At 32.2% G+C, this 20,194-nt stretch overlaps 3 protein-coding genes across 3 annotated transcripts; 2 read left to right on the top strand and 1 right to left on the bottom strand.

Annotated features, from left to right (window-relative positions):
• Positions 1-1,255: 1,255 nt before the first annotated feature.
• LOC142231950 (UPF0415 protein C7orf25 homolog) lies at positions 1,256-4,782 on the top strand. The gene is made up of 6 exons (XM_075302626.1): positions 1,256-1,458; positions 1,615-1,804; positions 1,868-2,004; positions 2,272-2,554; positions 4,162-4,433; positions 4,511-4,782. The coding sequence occupies exons 1-6, from the start codon at positions 1,297-1,299 to the stop codon at positions 4,592-4,594; spliced, it is 1,128 nt and encodes a 375-aa protein (XP_075158741.1). The 5' UTR covers positions 1,256-1,296; the 3' UTR covers positions 4,595-4,782.
• Or13a (Odorant receptor 13a) lies at positions 4,161-10,494 on the bottom strand. The gene is made up of 6 exons (XM_075302624.1): positions 10,107-10,494; positions 5,568-6,023; positions 5,188-5,395; positions 4,776-5,130; positions 4,489-4,668; positions 4,161-4,422 (listed from the first exon to the last, which is right to left on the bottom strand). Exons 1-4 carry the CDS (start codon positions 10,469-10,471, stop codon positions 4,783-4,785), a joined length of 1,377 nt encoding a protein of 458 aa, XP_075158739.1. The 5' UTR covers positions 10,472-10,494; the 3' UTR covers positions 4,161-4,422; positions 4,489-4,668; positions 4,776-4,782.
• A 6,831-nt stretch (positions 10,495-17,325) lies between these two features.
• On the top strand, positions 17,326-19,500 carry LOC142231948 (V-type proton ATPase catalytic subunit A-like). Its single transcript, XM_075302623.1, has 2 exons — positions 17,326-19,276; positions 19,339-19,500. The coding sequence occupies exons 1-2, from the start codon at positions 17,414-17,416 to the stop codon at positions 19,435-19,437; spliced, it is 1,962 nt and encodes a 653-aa protein (XP_075158738.1). The 5' UTR covers positions 17,326-17,413; the 3' UTR covers positions 19,438-19,500.
• Positions 19,501-20,194: the final 694 nt, after the last annotated feature.

Genomic DNA, 20,194 nt, shown 5'->3' with positions numbered 1-20,194 from the left:
AAAAACTTTTTTTTTGCAAATGTTTTGAATAGTGTAAAACCGTTATTTTTACATAATTTTCTAAATTATCAAAAATTCTTTGTTGTTAGTTTCCTTATTCTCTAAAATCTTCGGCACTAACGTAATAGTTTTAATGTTTTTATTTTCATTATAATTACGGTTTATTTTCAACAGGAGATTGCAAATGTTTTGAACAGCACTGTAACATATGCTAAAAAGCAACATCTTCTTATAAAAAAAGTGGGTATTAAGTTCGAGTTTAGACGCTAACCGAAAATCTTTAAAAGCAGAAAAACAAAAACTCGGATAGTTCCAATGCAACAATTGAAAAGGTTAAAATGAATAATTAAAGAAAACTAACCATGGAAATGGTTATTTTAGCGCGATAATGCGAACTCAATATTTGATGCTATTGCATTAAAAAAATTCTACGTTTTCGGTTATAGCATGATCTGTAATTGTAATGTGGTACTTTCTTTAGCACATATAAGCAGATGAATTTATATTTATCAATAACAAATATATACAATATTTGTTAATTATTGCTAAAAGTACATACCTCGATTAGAATTTTTCATTTTAAGCTATAAAATCTCTTTAAAAGGAGCACAATCTCTAAAGCACTTTATTTTTTTATTTATTTTTATTTACGACAATACAATAAGCCAGAAAGGCCAATAATAGCGCATTGCCTCTATAACTAATTAATTATATAAAATCTAAAGTAAATTTATCATTTAATTAAATAACAATATGAATGAATTTTTAGAAAAAGTGTAGAATATATAAGTGCAAACCAAATAAGCAAAAATAAAGCAAATAATAAAAATAAAAATAAAAAATAACTGTAAGTTCAAGAGAAATTTAATAACAAAAAGATGCCACTTCTGCGATCTGCAAATGCCAAACGGATTGCCATATTTTCATATCACCAGATTTAAAAATTTCAAAAACAAAAAATCATTCAGTAATTGGTCCCATACAGCATTGTTTGAGGCTTTGTCCTATAGATAGGCTAAAGCTAATTCAAAATAACTGTTGACGGCTTCTTCTGCCGTCATCTCATATCAAATTCTCAATACTTAATTCAATTAATTTATTACTTTTCTTTTTTATATCACAAACTCCAACGCCCAATTCACATCTTCATATCCTATAGTCTTTGTTTGAAAGCAATGTGAATTCAACTCTTTTAATATATCTACTTTGTTTGAATTATTTGGTAGACGTCAAATTGTAAAACAGCTGTTTGATAGAAAAAATTTATAAACATAAACATTCTTTCATCAACAAAATATGGACATCAATTTACCATTTGAAGAAGATCTTTTGCAAAAAGCAGAAGATAAAGTAGATCTTGGGCAAATTCTTATAAAGCAACTTGAAGAATTCTCGGAGATTCCAGGTGTTCAAAAGGTTCAGAGAAAAATTTTTCAAGAAATCAAATTTCTCCAGAAGGTAAGTACACGAACAAAGACTAAAAGTAATGAATCGCAAACTCTCAAAGAATTTCTTTCTCGCAATGACATTTTTATATTTTTATATTTTATATCGACAGTATATTTAAAAGTAGCAAATATTATAAACCTTTATAAAACTTCTTGTTTCTTGAAGGTCATTAAAAATAAAACCCTTAAAATAAATCACGTACAATGTAGCAATTTAACCCACTACGAATTTTTGGTAAAGATTGTACAACAACAGAGGGATGTGGTTCATGTTGATTGTGGATTTCCTGTGGATTACAGGGAGAATCCCTTAAGAGTGGATATTGTTTGTGAGAATGGTTTAAAATGGATCAAAGGTAAGTAAGTACATGAAGTTCTTTCAAATGTAATTGAACAATTACTATCAATTTATTCGTTAGCCATAGCCCGAAATTCAAAATCTCTCACTGATGCGGCCCGTGGTGAAGCTAGCTATGGTGCACGTAGTATAGTTGACCAAGCCCAAGAATTTTTTGAAGCTTCTTCCCAAAATCTATGTATGTTTAAACGACCCAAGGTAAGACCCAAACTAGTTTTCAAATACTCGTCACGGATTCCTTAATAAGAAAGAAGTATTGCTATGTTAGGTAATTTTAGATAAAAATATTTTAATCACTGCGAAGCTCTTCTGAATCAGTAAGAACCAAAACATAGTTTTTCCTTTGATGTATGTACACAAACAAAATGTCAATATTATTAGTCAAGTATTTGTTTCAAGCACAAATGTTTTCGATTCTCCCTCTATGCTATTTGAAATTAAAATTGTTTATCTTTTCCTCTGCAGGTGGTTTTCTATTTTAGCCACATAATTGAAAATGAATTGGCAGAGGCTTTACAGGCAGAAGGTATTGAAATTGCTTCATTGGAACAACCATCTGAGGTAGATAAAAGTTCGGATATTAGTAATGTTAGTATCTTGAATCTGGACATAACAACACTATTGGCCTATGTTAGTAATGTATGCAATGGTAGCTGTAATTGGATTTTCCAAGAACCCATTCTAACGGAACAAGCCGAAAAGGAGAGAGAATCACCACTGAAGCCTATACTGGATAAACTTTTTTGTGGTAAGTTCAGTTGTATCCATTGATAGACTTGTTTGTGTGTGCGTCTTTGCAAAACGCAGCTTTTAGACCTCTCAAAACCTTTCAAACTATTTCTCGATTTTTTTCAAACTTTGAGCTGAACTGCTATTGTTCGGATTTGCGAATTAAATTTCAAGATTCAATTTCGAAATTCGATATTTAAGTTTAAATAGGATAGAATATCGCTACAGTCCAAAGCGAAGTTTGGGAAATCATGTTAATTTTTCTTTGTCCGTCATTTATGGTAAGAATTTGTACGTTATGGAATTCTCTCCCGGTTTCCGTAAAGGCATTTGACATTTCGAGCCCTCTTTTTAAGAGGAAACTAATGGACCACTTCCACGAATAGTCACATACCATATAGTACCATATTTTCCTAATAGACTGAAAAATATTTTTTTATGATTATTGAATTATTATTGTTATTACAATATATATTTTTTAATATGAATATCATCACACTTTCAATATAGTAATCATATATGGCTCGATTATAATGGATTAAATAAATAAATAAAAAAAAATATTTTTTTTCATGTTGGCCTGATACTGAAACAGGCAATGAACGTCCAAATGCATGATATTTAAATTTACAATTAATTATTATTCGAGCTTTATGGACAAAGTAGATTAAGGAACGCAATTGCCAGCAAATGGAGATAAAATGGCAACTATAACTAAGACATAGTAGTTGATTTCATCGGCTTTGGCCAGCTATAAGCAAAATGAGCATCAGATCATAAGTCGAATAATTCTGGAGAGTTTCGGCATCGCAATGAACTAAAGCAAATTAAGAAGAACAACGTTCATTTAATTTAAACTTAAATTTAGTTACCGAAACTCAATTCAACTTTTTCCAGTTTTTAATAAACTTTAAATTTTGGTTAAACCTTTTCATATGCTTCAAAATGGATTTTCATAATATTCAGGGTGTCCATGTTAGGTAGTCCATTGTGATACCACAGTGGTGAACTTCTCTCTTATTACTGAGTGCTGCACGATTTTGTGTTAAGCTCAATGACAAGGGACCTCCTTTTTATAGCCGAGTCCAAACGACTTTGCAAATTGCAGTGAAACCACTTAGAGAAGCTTTGAAACACTCAGAAATGTCGCCAGCATTACTGAGGTGGGACTAAAAACTTTTTGGTGTTTAGTCGAAGCTTTGAACCCACGACCCTGTGTATGCAAGGTGGGAATGCTAACTATTGCACCACGGTGGCTCAGGATTTCCATAGAATGTCGACTTTTCATTCCAATTTTCCAAATTTAGAAAATCGACTTGTGAGATGATTTTCTGAAATTTTTAAAGTTGTTCATTTTTATAATTCAATGCTAAGATTAATTTTTTAATTTATTTTTTTTTAATTTAATTTGACTTTATTTTGTAATTGCAAGGCGCAGATGGCCAATTTAACACAAATTACAATAAGACTACAAAAATATGTTAAAATCAAGATAAAAAGTAATTATAAAAAATAATTATAATATTAATTTAAACAGAATAATCTTCTAAATTAATCGGGAAATCGGGGAGATTAAGTCGACCAAAAATAATTTTCATGTTTAATTACATTCTTCAACATTTACAGATAAACGCCTCATATGCTGCTCAACTGCCCATAAGTCTTTTCTGGATATTGTTGGCCTTCTCGGTGGCCCAATGGAGAAAAAACGGGCCGATGAATTAACCAAACGTATTGAAATATACCCCGATGTAACATCTATACCTCAAGAAATAGCAAGCATTAAATTCAGTGGAAAAATCAATGAAAGGTCATTGTTAATATTTGCTTTTGGAATGGATATGAAAGCCGTAACGGTAACATCTAATAAGGCCTTTGTTCGATCAGCTAAAATGCAGGTAAATGGGTGGTTAGCATAACAAATTTTTATTTATTCAAGGCGCACACACATACACATATTAACAATATTTTCTAGGGTATCAATGTTCCAGTCTTTACACACCAAGCTAGGGCTTTAACTGAAGCTAAGGAACAAACTGCCACTGTCTTGTCCAAGTGAAAATCGGATACAATTGATGGATTGATTGTTGAGGAATTATAGAATTGTATGTGGTATAAGGAATTATAAGGAATCTGTTAAGAATCATAAAAATTCAACGAAAATTACCGAATAGTCTTTCTTATTGTTAATAATGTATATAGAAATTAATTCAATTATATAATAAAAATATAATTTATACCATTTTATTATTTTTGGGTTTCCTCTTGATTTTCATTGTAGACCGTTTGCAACAGAGTAAAATAACTCATCGATGTACTTAATATGGCTGTAAACGATTGTAGCGATAATGTTGAGAATTTCAAAGCTGTAATTTTAACTGGCCTCTGACTGCACATAATCATTATTTGTAGATTTTGACGGAAACTCTTATCGGCTGGAATGAAACTTTCACAAAGTCCCATAACATCTTTGGATTTAGGTTGAATATTAACTCGAGTCATAAAATCATTATTAATGTTTTCATCGTCCCATATGCGACGAATATATTGACCTTCCCAATTACAACTGTATAAATGATTTGCCGTTTCGGTAGACTAGAAAAAAATGCGTATTAGAATTTTTAGTTTGATATTTTCGTAATTATTTATTACATGTTGTATTAGGGAATCACCATTCCAGCATAGCACATAGAGTTGAGACAAAGAAGATGAAATATAAACCATAAATTTTACATAGTCTCCTATGAACATATCCTTGCCGGTAACCAATTGAAATCCCACCATACATATTAAAATGGATGAAATTGTGAAATTTACCAATAAAATAGGATTGAAGAAATTTTCGAGTTTTGCAGAAAACCTTAAAGAATAAAAAAAGCATGTAAGCAAAATGTTTAATGGATCTTAATCCCAAGATTTTTAATTTTTCTAATATCAACGACAACAAGCATAAGAAATGATTAGATGTTATAGTGTCTTGAAATACTTCCTTAATTTTGTTGTATTTATCATTACCTTATTGCTTTACTTACTCTATTAGTTTATTATGATCATAAGCGATGCGATTTAACATTTTCACATACATCTCCTGTACATGTCTTTCATTGTCTTTATTATTTCTTATCATACGATTAGCATCCCATATCAAATTATCAATACGCTCATGAAGTATGGCAAATTTTCCACATGTATACGTAACAAAAAACCCGAAAATTGAATCTTCGGCAAAGAGTGTGGTAACCACACATACTCCAGCAAAAGTTGTAAATATATACGTTGCTACATATTTCCATCCGTGATGGGCATCGTATGGAAATAACATTTTGTATGGGAAAGGTTTTTCATCGGCATCCAAACCGACATCGGCGAATAACACCACCAATGGTAGAATACAATACATGGATATCAAACAACTAAGCAATACAGTCATTATTCGAAAGGTACGCATATTCTTTGAACATTGTGAAGCAATGGTGGGATGAGATTTTCTAAAAAAAAAATATATATATAATTTAAAAATGATTTGAAGGAAAATGGAAATGTTAATGGTTCTTAAATTGAATTTAAAAATGTTTTCATTACTCTAACAAAGAAATTTGTTAGTACATTGAAAATAATATTTACCCAATCAATCTTTCAGATGCAACCCAAAAAATTTAGGATACTCAATTACAATATTAAGGACAAATTTCTTCAAAATAAATAGGTTTTTTTTATTTATTTCGACTTAAAATCAAAAGAGGAAATAAAATTTTGAAAAAAATTTCTATAGAAATAAAATTTTGACAAAATTTTCTATAGAAGTAAAATTTTGAGAAAATTTTCTACAGAATAAAAATTTCTATAGAAATAAAATTTTGAAAAAAAATTTCTATAGAATTAAAATTTTGGCAAAATTTTCTATAGAACTAAAATTTTGAGAAATTTTCTATAGAAATAAAATTTTGACAAAATTTTCTATAGAACTAAAATTTTGAGGAAATTTTCTATAGAATTAAAATTTTGGCAAAATTTTCTATAGCACTAAAATTTTGAGAAATTTTCTATAGAAATATAATTTTGAGAACATTTTCCATAAAAATAAAATTTGAGAAAATTTTCTACAGAAATAAAATTTAGAGAAAATTTTCTACAGAAATAAATTTTGAGAAAATTTTCTACAGAAATAAATTTTGAGAAATATTTGTATAGACTTAAAATTTTGGCAAAATTTGGCATGCTAACCATTGCACCGCGATGGCATTTTGGTGGATTATGGTATTTTTGGCACGACTACTTCAATACTTCAATTTTCTAAAGAAAAATATAAAACCTTGACAAGGTTTCCTATAGAAATAAAATTTTGACAAGGTTTACTATAGAAACGAAATTTTGAGAACATTTTCTATAGAAATAAAATTTTGACAAAATTTTTTATGGAAATAAAATTTTGACAACATTTTCTATAGAAATAAAATTTTGACAACATTTTCTATAGAACTAAAATTTTGAGAAAATTCTATGAAAATAATATTCTGAGAAAATTTTCTACAGAAATAAAGTTTTGAGAAATTTTTGCTATAGAAATAAAATTTTGTATAGAATTAAAATTTTCGCAAAATGTTCAATAGAAATAAAATTTTGAGAAAATTTTCTACAGAATAAAAATTTCTATAGAAAAAAAATTTTGTATAGAATTAAAATTTTGGCAAAATTTTCTATTGAACTAAAATGTTGAGAAATTTTCTATAGAAATAAAATTTTGACAAAATTTCTTTAGCAATAAAATTTTGACAAATTTTCTTTAGGAATAAAAAAAAATTTTTGACAAAATCCTCTATAGAACTAAAATTTTGAGAAATGTTCTATAGAAATATAATTTCGAGAAAATTTTCTATAAAAACAAAATTTGAGAAAATTTTCTACAGAAATAAAATTTTGAGAAATATTTGTATAGAATTAACATTTTGGCAACATTTTCAATAGATATTAAATTTTGAGACAATTTTCAATATATTCAATATCTTTAATCAAAAACTTCTAAATATGAATTTTTAAATTTGGTAGATTTTTGGTAAAATTTTATTTGCAATTGGGTGGATTTTTTTTTGGATTTTTGGCACGATTAAGTGGTATTTCAGTTTTCTATAGAAAAATATAAAATTTTGACAAGGTTTCCTATAGAAATAAAATTTTGACAAGGTTTACTATAGAAATAAAATTTTGACAACATTTTCTATATAGAAATAAGATTTTGAGAACATTTTTTTATGGAAATAAAATTTACCATAGAAATAAAATTTTGGCAAAATTTTCTATAGAAATAAAATTTTGAGAAATTTTTCAATAGAAGAAAAAAAATTTAGAAATTATTCTACAGAAATAAAATTAAAAAAAAAAATCTATAGAAATAAAATTTTGACAAAATTCTCTATAGAAATAAAATTTTGACAAAATTCTCTATAGAAATAAAATGTTGAAAAAATTCTCTATAGAAATAAAATTTTGACAAAATTTACTGTAGAACTAAAATTTTGACAAAATTTTCTGTAGAACTAAAATTTTGAGGAAATTTTCTATAGAATTAAATTTTTGGCAAAATTTTCTATAAAAATAATATTTTGAGAAATTTTTGCTATAGAATTAAAATTTTAAGAAAATTTTGTATATAATTAAAATTTTGGTAAAATGTTCAATAGAAATTAAATTTTGAGACAATTTTTAATATATTCGACATCTTTAAATTTTGACAAGATTTCCTATACAAAATAAAATTTTGACAAAATTTTCTATAGAAATAAAATTTTGACAAAATTCTCCATAGAAACAAATGTTGACAACATTTTGTATAGAAATAAAATTTTGGAAAAAAAAATTTTTTCTACAGAAATAAAATTTTGGAAAAAAATTTTTTCTATAGAAATAACATTTTGAGAAATTTTGTATAGAAACAAAATTCTGAGAAAATTTTCTATAGAAATAAAATTTTAAAAATTTTGCATAATTTTTTGTTAGATTATTTTTTACACAAGAGGCAACGGTGGTTCCGACACATGCTGTGTTAAATTTGGTAGATTTTTGGTCAAATTTTATCACATTTTGGTAGATTATGGTATTTGTGCCACGACTAAGGGGTACTTCAATTTCCTATACAAAATAAAATTTTGACAAAATTTTCTATAGAAAGAAAATGTTGAAAAAATTTTCTATAGAAAAAAATGTTGACAAAATTTTCTATAGAAATAAAATTTTGGAAAAACTTTCTACAGAAATGAAATTTTGAAAAAAAATTCTAATGAAATAAAATTTGTTGTTGTTTTTTTATTTCAGCTTAAAACCATACATTGACTAAACTACAAGAGTAGCTTAACCAACAGAGGAAAAGAATGTTTGTCAAATTTATTTGGGCAAAGCCCTATAGACTGCAAGATGGTTGGATGGACGCACGTTTCGGAATTACCACGTTCCTCATCAGCATCCTCTACTTGCAGCAAAATTTTGATAAAATTTTCTATAGAAATAAAATTTTGACAACATTTTCTATAGAAGTAAAATTTTGAGAAAATTTTCTACAAAATAAAATTCTGAGAAAATTTTCTACAAAATAAAATTCTGAGAAAATTTTCTTTAGAAATAAAATTTTGAGAAAATTTTGTAAAGAATTAAAATTTTGTATAGAAATAAAATTTTGAGAAAATTTTTAATAAATTCAATATGTTTAGAAATTTTAATTTTTTTACTAACCATAAAAAATTAATCAAAAACTTCAAAATAATATTTTTTTTTTAAATTTGGTAGATTTTTGGTAAAACTTTGGTAGATTATTTATTGCACGAGTGACAAAGGTGGTTCCGACACATGCTGTGTTACGCAATTGAAGAATCGTATTCGTCAACGCATTCGATTACAACGTACGCATCCATGACCGCATGGTATGTAGTAATTCCACCTTCCACCAGAAATCAAATTTGTAAGTTCTTTAAAAAAATTTTTTTTTGAATACACAAAAATTAAACATAGTCAAGTATTGCCCAAACACGCCTACAAAATATGTGTTCTCAAGACCTGCCACCGTGGTGCAATGGTTAGCATGCCCACCTTGCATACACAAGGTCGTGGGTTCGATTCCTGCTACGACCGAACACCAAGAAATTTTTCAGCGGTGGATTATCCCACCTCAGTAATGCTGGTGACATTTCTGAGGGTTTCAAAGCTTCTCTAAGTGGTTTCACTGGAATGTGGAACGCCGTTCGGACTCGGCTATAAAAAGGAGGTCCCTTGTCATTGAGCTTAACATGGAATCGGGCAGCACTCAGTGATAAGAGAGAAGTTCACCACTGTGGTATCACAATGGACTGAATAGTCTAAGTGAGCCTGATACATCGGGCTGCCACATAACCTAACCTAACCTAACCTAAGACCTTTAAAATAGTCGAATAAAATAGGCCTATTTTCAGTGACGGCGCTCTTCTTTATGCAAACAATTCTCCTGTATGCAAAATTTCATTAACATCGCATAATTTTCAGTGGATAAATCATCCCCTCTCAGTAATGCCAGAGACCTCCTTTTTTATTTCTTTCTCCATACTCACTTGGGAATCCATATGTCATGAACGAATTGCTCAATAATTTCTCTAAATTGCTCCTGATGCAAGCGCATATGTAAGAGACGTACAAAATTCAAAGCTCCCATAAATGTGGTACAGCAATTTTCCGTTGTCATTATAATATCACCAAAGTTATTTATTAAAAAAGCCGTTTGAAATCCTATGGTTATGCCAACCGAAGTGACCACATACCAAGACCATGATGTATACAACCATCCCCATAGATAACGAGGTGAATAGAAATCCTTATTGCTGTCGTGATTAAAGGGCCACGAACCGTTTAGTTTTAGCCAGATGCATTGGCCTGGTATTCGATATTTAGGATCATCCGGTGGTTTAGGATTGAACATCTTTCCGAGTTTGATAGCGAAAGATTTGCGTACTTCAGTTTTTATGGGGATGAATGGCTATTTATATAGCTTTCATTTTATGTTCCTCATATGGACTTAACGAAAAGAAAATTGTATTAAAAATTCTCTTTGATGTTTAATTTTTTTTTTTACTTTATGCTTTATTGAAAATATACATATATGGGATGTGGTAGGAGGTGGGGGAGGGGGAGGGTAAAGGAGGAGGATGAACCGAAAAGCCTTTTATAAATATTTTGATTGCTTGGAAAATTAGCTGAATTTTAATTTCACATTAATGTAGGTGGATTTATAGCAATTATAATTAATGACCATATTTGTGATGATGATTTCAAATAGCACACGTCGCATTAAAGGAATAAGGAAACTAGGCAGTTAATAAATTCTATGTCTACACAATGGTTTCAAAAAGGCGAAAATTTTAAGAAATTTATTTCGTTTATATTTTATAGTTTTACTGACTTTGTTTGTTGTTTGTTTTCTATAGAAAAAAATGTTGACAATAGTTTCTTTAGAAATAAATTTTGACAAAATTTTCTATAGAAATAAAATGTCTATTGAAATAATATATCGCTATAGAACATTTTTTCTATAGGAAATATTGTCAAAATTTTATTTCAATAGAGAATTTCTATAGAAAATTTGGTCAAAATTATATTGTCCTAGGTTACATATAGTGCCACATACTCACATAGATTATTCAATCCTTTGTGATACCACAAGATATGAATTTCTCATTTATTAATGAATGCTGTAAGATTCTATGTTTAGCTCGAAAACAAAGGACACTGTGTTTCAAAAATGTTATTCTCTACTTTGAGGAAAACATTTTCTTAGTTGGAAGCGATACTACTTTAATGGAGGAAGACAAATTTCCAAGATTCGTGTCCTAAATTTAAATAAAACAATTTTTATTTTATTTTTACAGCAAATATTATAAACTTTCATTTATTTAAAATTTCGTTATTTTAAAGAATGTTGTCCCTACTATTGTGTAGATTATTCTAAAATATAGGTTGCATAATATTTCATATTAGGTAAATATTTTTTTTTCAGTGTGGGTAAATCAAGTTCAGAATAATTATCAGAATTTATTTCTCAAAAAACGCTCCGATTTGTAGATCTATAAGAATGTAGAAGAATTCTATGTTAATTGAAACCTAAAGCTAATAGCATGCTGCGTTTTATAATAAGATAATTTTCGTATTGTTTATGTGACTTATACCCACTGTGTTATTGCGGCACTCGCACATTTAATGAGACATACTGTAGTTTATAAACCGCTGTTGTAAGGCCATGTGTGCGTATGTTTAATGCATTTCATTGTGTACGGTACTCATACGCCACAATAGCCAATTTTATTTTAACTTACTTTTACTCCCAGCAAAAAATATTTCAGCAGTAAGAGTTTAGTTGCGCTTTTTGGTATACAATGAAGTAGGCAGTGCATCCACACTGCATGAATCGGTGACAATAACGTAAACGAGTAATCGAACTAGTTTATGATCATTCGTTTACGTTATTGCAACCAATTCATGCTTCACTTCTGAGCAATATTTCTATAAACAAGTATATACAGCAGTAAGTTCGGCCGGGCCGAATCTTAAATACCCACCACTATGAACCAAATATTGGGGTTTCCTTTGAAATTTCAGGAGGGCTTGAGGACACTTCCTGAAGATAAATTTAAAGATTTCTCCTATGAGGACTATATCAGATTCTGGAGTTATAAGAACCATTTTTGTTTGAGTTTTAGAGGAATCATTAACATATCTTGTAAGTGTGCAAGAAAATTATAAAATAACGTCTTGATTTGAAATCTTAAATCTGTAGATTTTCACCCGAAAAGTAAAATCTGGAAATTTTACATTGAGTTTCAAGGAGTGAAGTCGGTCTGTATGGAGGCATTACCAAATGGACCGATAAAAACTTAATCCGATACACGTTTTTGTGAGCCTAAAATACCAGAATATTTACAATTTCAGGCAAATAAGATAAAAACTACGGTTTTTAGAAACCTAAGGAGTTAAATCGGTAGATCGTTCTTATGGGGGCTATACTAAAATATGGACCGATACTTACCGTTTTCGGCACACCTCTTTATGGCCCGAAAATACCACTAGATTTCCAATTTCAGGCAAATTGGATAAAAACTTCGGATTCTATAAGTCCAAGACCCCAAATCGGGAGGTCGGTTTATATGGGGACCATACCAAACCATGGACCGATGCTAACCATTTTTGGCACACCTCTTTACGGTTCTAAAGTACCTCTCGATTTCCAATTTCAGGTAAAGTGTATAAAAACTGCGGTTCCTATAAGCCCAAGAAGTAAAATCGGGAGATCGGTCTATATGGGGGCTATACCAAAACATGGACCGATACTCACAATTTTTGGCACACCTCTTTATGGTCATAAAATACATCTAGATTTCAAATTTCAAGAAGTAAAATCGGGAGATCGGTCTATATGGGGGCTATACCAAAACATGGACCGATACTCACCATTTTTGGCACACCTCTTTATGGTCATAAAATACATCTAGATTTCAAATTTCTGGCAAATTGGATAAAGCCCTATAAGCCCAAGACCAAATCGGGAGGTCGGTTTATATGGGGACTATATCAAAACCTTGACCGATATAGCCCATCTTCGAACTTGACCTGCCTGCAGACAAAAGACGAGTTTGTGCAAAATTTTAGCACGATTGCTTCATTATTGAAGACTGTAGCGTGATTACAACAGACAGACAGCCAGACAGACGGACAGACGGACATCGTAATATCGTCTTAGAATTTTTCTCTGATCAAGAATAGTCGGAAATCGATATTTCGATGTGTTACAAACGGAATGACAAACTTATTATACCCCCACACCATTCTATGGTGGTGGGTATAAAAAAGAGCAATTATACCAGAGCTATGTAGAAGCTGCTCTAAATCGGGACATCGCGCACAAAAATCATCGCTGATTCGGTTGTTTTGTAAGCAGTTGGTACTGCCTCTCTCCCTTACAATCCTGCTGAAATAGTGCTCCATTTTTTGCTGGGCTACTGTGGACAAAAAAGTGAATTTAAAATGTTGAATTTATCTTCGAGGGTTATACATTTCGAAATAGTACCTTTTTCTTGAGGTGGCAAGAGTATTAATGGGATTGAGGCTAATGCCATTTACAGAGAAAGAAATATCACATAAAATGCTTCAATTATTATTGAATTTTCAATTTTAATTGAGTGTTAAAAATTTTGTGCGATTTTTTTTTAACTTTCGATTAACTTAATTTAATTTTTGGCCGTGAAATTCCCTTCAGGATTAGTATTTATCGATGGTATGGTGAATTCAACCGAGGGTGTAGTCCACTCTAAGGGTGTGCTCCAGACAAATATTTGATCACAATAAGTGTCAAACTTGTTTCCAGAATCATTTTTGAAATATCTGGAAAATAATCCTACCGTGACGTTATATACCTAATATGAGCTCAAAATGTTTGCTGGCTTAACTGTGTGGCCGTACCGTAAGACGAATTTCGTGAAGGCTGTCCAAAATCGCCAATTGATATGACAATATTGTCATGTGACCTATCGAGAGATTGAGACCGCCTTAGGCATTAGTGGGACCACCATACATTCAATATTGCATAAATGTTCATGCAATAAATGCCGTAAACAATATTGTTCGCCTTGGAGCCCACACAATTTGTCAATTGCTAAAAAAGCTTGTGTTGATTCGTCGAAAGAAATGTTTTAGACCATTTCGTCGAAAGAAATGTTTTAGACCATTACGATCGTGATGCTTCAAAAACAACCATGACACCATGAAATGTGATGAACCGTGGACTTTCGCGAATGAGCCTGAATGTAAACAGCAGTCGACTGTGTGTTTCAAGATGGGCCAAATCCAACTAAAGTTGCTCGCGCACAAAGCACTTCTAAAGAAATGATTGTGTGTTTTAGACAATCCTAAATTTAATAAAAACAAGTATATACAGCAGTAAGTTCGGCCGGGCCGAATCTTAAATACCCACCACCATGAATAAAATATACTAGTTTCATCTGAAAATTTCAGGAGGGTTTGATGACAGATATTTTCCCAAGGAGATCAGTTCAACCAGTAGGCTTCCCACAGATAAATGTAAAGATTTTACCTATGAAGACCAGATCAGATTCTGAATTTATAAGAACCATTTTTTGTTTGAGTTTTAGAGGAATCATAAACATCTCTTGTAAGTGTGCAAGAAAATGATGAAATAACGCCTTGGTTTGAAATCTAAAATCTGTAGAATTTCATCCAAATTATTTAAATGATTACGAGAAGTAAAATCTGGAAATTTTGCATTCAGTTTCAAGCAATTTTCATGATCAGTGCGCCTTCTATACCCTCAATAAGTGAACTCGGTCTATATGGAGGGCTTACCAAATGGACCGATAAAACTAAATCATATACACTTTGTCTAAAGTGCCAGTATATTTTCAATTTGTAGATAAGCGGATAAAAACTAAACTTTTTTAGAAGCCATAGGAGTTAAATCGGGAGTTCGGTGTAATGGGGGGCTATAGCAAAACATTGAAGGATACACACAGTATTCAGCACATTTAATTGTAGTTCTAGAATATAGACCCCAAATCGGAGGGCCGGTTTATAAGGGGGCTATATCAAAAACTGTACCGATACTCAATATATTCGGCACACCTCTTTATGATTTTAGGTTAGGTTAGGTTATGTGGCAGCCCGATGTATCAGGCTCACTTAGACTATTCAGTCCATTGTGATACCACAGTGGTGAACTTCTCTCTTATCACTGAGTGCTGCCCGATTCCATGTTAAGCTCAATGACAAGGGACCTCCTTTTTATAGCTGAGTCCGAACGGCGTTCCACATTCCAGTGAAACCACTTAGAGAAGCTTTGAATAATCCACCGCTGAAAAACTTTTTGGTGTTCGGTCGTAGCAGGAATCGAACCCACGACCTTGTGTATGCAAGTCGGGCATGCTAACCCTTGCACCACGGTGGCTCCCGCTGGTGATCTTATAATACCTCTAGATTTCCAATTTCAGGCAAATTAGAGAAAAACTACGGATTCTAGAAGCCCAAGAAGTAAATCTGGAGATCGGTCTATATGGGGGCTATATCGAAACATGGTCCGATGATCATCATTGTAGGTACATCACTTTATTTTCCTAGAATACCTCTAGATTTCCAATTTCAGGCAAATTGGATAAAAACAACGGATTCTAGAAGCCCAAGAAGTAAAATCGGGAGATTGGTCTATATGGGGGCTATATCAAAATATGGACCGATACTCACCATTTTCGGCACATCTCTTTATTTTCCTAGAATACCTCTAATTTTCCAATTTCAGGCAAATTAGAGAAAAACTACGGATTCTAGAAGCCCAAGAAATAAAATTGGGAGATCTGTTTATATGGGGGCTATATTAAAGTATGGACCGATACTGACCATTTTAGGCACATCTCTTTATTTTCCTAGAATACCTCTAGATTTGAGGCAAATTGGGTGAAAATTACGGATTCTAGAAGTCCAAGAAATAAAATCGGGAGATCGGTCTATATGGGGGCTATATCAAACCATGGACCGGTACTCACCATTTTCGACACACGTCTTTCTGGTCCTAGAATACCTCTAGATTCCAAATTTCAGGCAAATTGGATAAAAACTACGGATTCTAGAAGCCCAAGAAGTAAATCTGGAGATCGGTCTATATGGGGGCTATATCAAAACATGGACCGGTACTCACCATTTTTGGCACACGTCTTTATGGTCCTAGAATACCTCTAGATTTCCAATTTCAGGCAGATTGGATAAAAACTACGGATTCTAGAAGCCCAAGAAGTAAATCTGGAGATCGGTCTATATGGGGGCTATATCGAAACATGGTCCGATGATCATCATTTTAGGTACATCACTTTATTTTCCTAGAATACCTCTAGATTTCCAATTTCAGGCAAATTGGGTAAAAACAACGGATTCTAGAAGCCCAAGAAGTAAAATCGGGAGATCGGTCTATATGGTGGCTATATCAAAACATGGACCGATACACCCCATTTTCGGCACACTTCTTTATGGTCCTAGAATACCTCTAAATTTCCAATTTTTAGCAAATCGGATAGAAAGTACACTTTCTAGACGCCCAAGAAGCAAAATCGGGAAATCGGTCCATATGGGGGCTATACCAAAACATGGACCGATAGGCACCATTTTCGGTACACTTTTTGATGGTCCTAGAATACATCTAGATTTCCAATTTCACGCAAAATGGATAAAAACTACAGTTTTTTTAAGTCCAAGACCCCAAATCGGTAGGTCGGTTTATATGGGGACTATATCAAAACTTTGACCGATATAGCTCATCTTCGAACTTGACCTGCCTGCAAACAAAGGACGAATCTGTGCCAAATTTCAGGACGATAGCGCCATTATTGAAGGCCGTAGCGTGATTACAACAGACAGACAGACGGACATGCTTATATCGTCTTAGAATTTCTCCCTGATCAAGAATATATATGTTATACTTTATATAGTCGGAAATCGATATTTCGATGTGTTACAAACGGAATGACAAACTTATTATTCCCCCGTCACCATTCTATGGTGGTGGGTATAAAAAATTGAAGCAAAGATTATTAACCTTAATTTAGTTAAAATTTCATTATTTTAAAGAAATTTGTGCTTAATATTTTGTAAATTGTGAATCCTAACATTTAGTTTACGTAATCTTTAATATCACATAAATATTTTTATTGTGTATTTATAAGGTAGCAAACTGTCAAAATCTATTGTTGACTACCTTATAAGTAATTGTACCCAGAAAACAATCTAGTCTATTTTGATTTTAATATTTAAAATACAGAAAAAAAAAAAAACAAAAAATATTCTTTTTTTAATTTCGACCACTCAATATTTCAATATGGAAGATTTTGAAACTATCGCTAATAACGAGATCACCCAATCCAATGATATTTTAGAAGAAACAAACTATACATCATTATTGGATGTCAATAATGCCACAGATAATATGCCGCCTATAGACTATATCGATAATGCCGAAGAGCATAGTACGGGAAGAGTTTATGCTGTTTCAGGACCTGTTGTAACGGCTGAAAATATGAAAGGAGCTGCCATGTATGAATTGGTACGTGTGGGTTATTACCAATTGGTAGGTGAAATTATACGCTTGGAAGGCGACATGGCTACCATACAAGTCTATGAAGATACTTCTGGTCTAACTGTTGGTGATCCTGTAGAAAGGACCGGAAAACCTTTATCTGTTGAATTGGCTCCTGGAATAATGGGCAGTATATTCGATGGTATACAGCGGCCTCTTCGTTCAATACATGAATTAACCAAATCCATATACATACCTAAGGGAATAAATATTAAAAGTCTATCACGTGACAAGACTTGGAATTATGTGCCTTGTAATGTACGAGTTGGAAGCTTAGTTACCGGAGGTGATATATGTGGTCATGTTGTAGAGAATTCTCTGGTTACCCATCGCATTATGTTACATCCTCGGGCCAAAGGCCGTGTTACATTTGTGGCCCCAGCCGGAAACTATAGCATTGTGGATGAGATTTTGGAAACTGAATATGAGGATCGTAAAATGTCACATAAAATGTTGCAAATTTGGCCAGTGAGACAACCAAGACCGGTGGCGGAAAAATGGCCTTCCAATTATCCTCTATTCACTGGTCAAAGGGTTATAGATTCCTTGTTTCCCTCAGTCTTGGGAGGAACCACAGCCATACCAGGAGCTTTTGGTTGTGGCAAGACTGTGATATCTCAGGCCTTATCGAAATATTCCAATTCCGATGTCATCATCTATGTGGGATGTGGTGAGCGTGGCAATGAAATGTCCGAGGTTTTAAGAGATTTCCCCGAGCTATCTGTAGAGATCGATGGTGTTACCGAGTCCATAATGCAAAGGACGGCTTTGGTGGCAAATACCTCAAATATGCCGGTGGCAGCTAGAGAGGCTTCCATTTACACGGGCATAACATTGGCCGAATATTTTCGTGATATGGGCTATAATGTGTCAATGATGGCTGATTCTACCTCCAGATGGGCAGAAGCTTTGCGTGAAATTTCTGGACGTTTGGCAGAAATGCCTGCAGATTCTGGTTATCCGGCGTATCTGGGAGCTCGTTTGGCTTCATTTTATGAGAGAGCTGGTCGTGTCAAATGCCTGGGTTCTCCCAATCGTGAGGGTTCTGTTTCGATAGTGGGTGCTGTATCTCCACCTGGTGGAGATTTCTCAGATCCTGTTACTTCCGCCACCTTGGGTATAGTTCAAGTTTTTTGGGGTCTTGATAAGAAATTGGCCCAACGTAAACATTTTCCCTCCATCAATTGGCTGATATCCTATTCCAAATATACTCGAGCCCTAGATGGTTACTATGATCAAAATTTTCCTGGTTTTGTACCTTTGCGTTTGAAGGCTAAACAAATTTTGCAAGAAGAAGAAGATCTCTCCGAAATAGTCCAATTGGTGGGTCGAGCCTCATTGGCCGAAAGCGATAAGGTGACATTGGAAGTGGCAAAAATGCTAAAAGATGATTTCCTTCAACAGAACTCGTATTCCAGCTATGACCGCTATTGTCCCTTTTACAAGACTTTTGGTATGCTGAAAAATATTATAACCTTCTACGATTTGGCCAAACAATGTGTGGAGATGAGAGATGTTACCAAGGTAGAAAATAAAATAACCTGGAATCAGATACAAAGTTCCATGGCCCATGTACTCTATCAAATGCAATCGATGAAATTTATGGTAAGAATTGGGGAAAAATGAATTGATTGGAAATGTTATATGTACATTTTTTTCTATTACAGGATCCCTTGAAGGATGGTGAAGAAAAAATTTTAGAGGAATATGGTCAACTGAATGATGCTATTGAATTGGCTTTTAGTAATTTAATGGAGGGAGAATAACTGAAATAACATATAATGAAATGGCTTTTATTTCAATCGTAATCTGTGAGAGAATCTCATGAATATTTTTGTTTTTTTTTGTTTGCTACAAACTGAATTAAATATTTAATTTACTCGCACAAAAAAAAAGGGAAATGAATGTGGTCAGCTGAATGATGCTTTTGAATAAGCTTTTGTGGAGGGAAAATAGTGTGGCTTTGATTTAAAGTCACAATTTTAAATCATACGATTTTCATCATAAACTTCCCAGCAAAAAAGCGTCGCCAAAAAAAGTAGTAAAAATGTCCTTTTTGGATACGGAAGTGGTGCAAAATTGTCGCAGAAGCGATGAATTTAATATGGGCTTCTCATAGGACGGATGTCCACAATTCAAAAGCCGTTACACTGAATTTGCATCACCACTTAAGGTGTGATGTGAATTCAGTATTTTGGATGTAAATTTAGAAAATTCGTGATATTTTGACGAATAAATAATTTAATTTTTTTTATGATTTTTAGTGCATTATAACACTTGTCTTGAACGTTTGACATCAAATATATATATATAGAAAGGATTTACCATTTTTTCGGCAAATTTTAAATATTTTGTACTATTTTATTAATTCTTAATCTGTTTTTAACTTATTTGAAACAATAAAATTTTAAATTTCATATTGAAACAAGTAAGGAAAGTCTAAAGTCGGGCGGGGCCGACAATATTATACCCTGCACCACTTTGTAGAACTAAATTTTCGATACCATATCACATCCGTCAAAT

Source organism: Haematobia irritans, chromosome 3 (genome assembly GCF_050003625.1).
Source record: "Haematobia irritans isolate KBUSLIRL chromosome 3, ASM5000362v1, whole genome shotgun sequence".
NCBI lineage: Eukaryota > Metazoa > Arthropoda > Insecta > Diptera > Muscidae > Haematobia > Haematobia irritans.
This window is presented reverse-complemented; position numbering and strand designations above follow the sequence as displayed.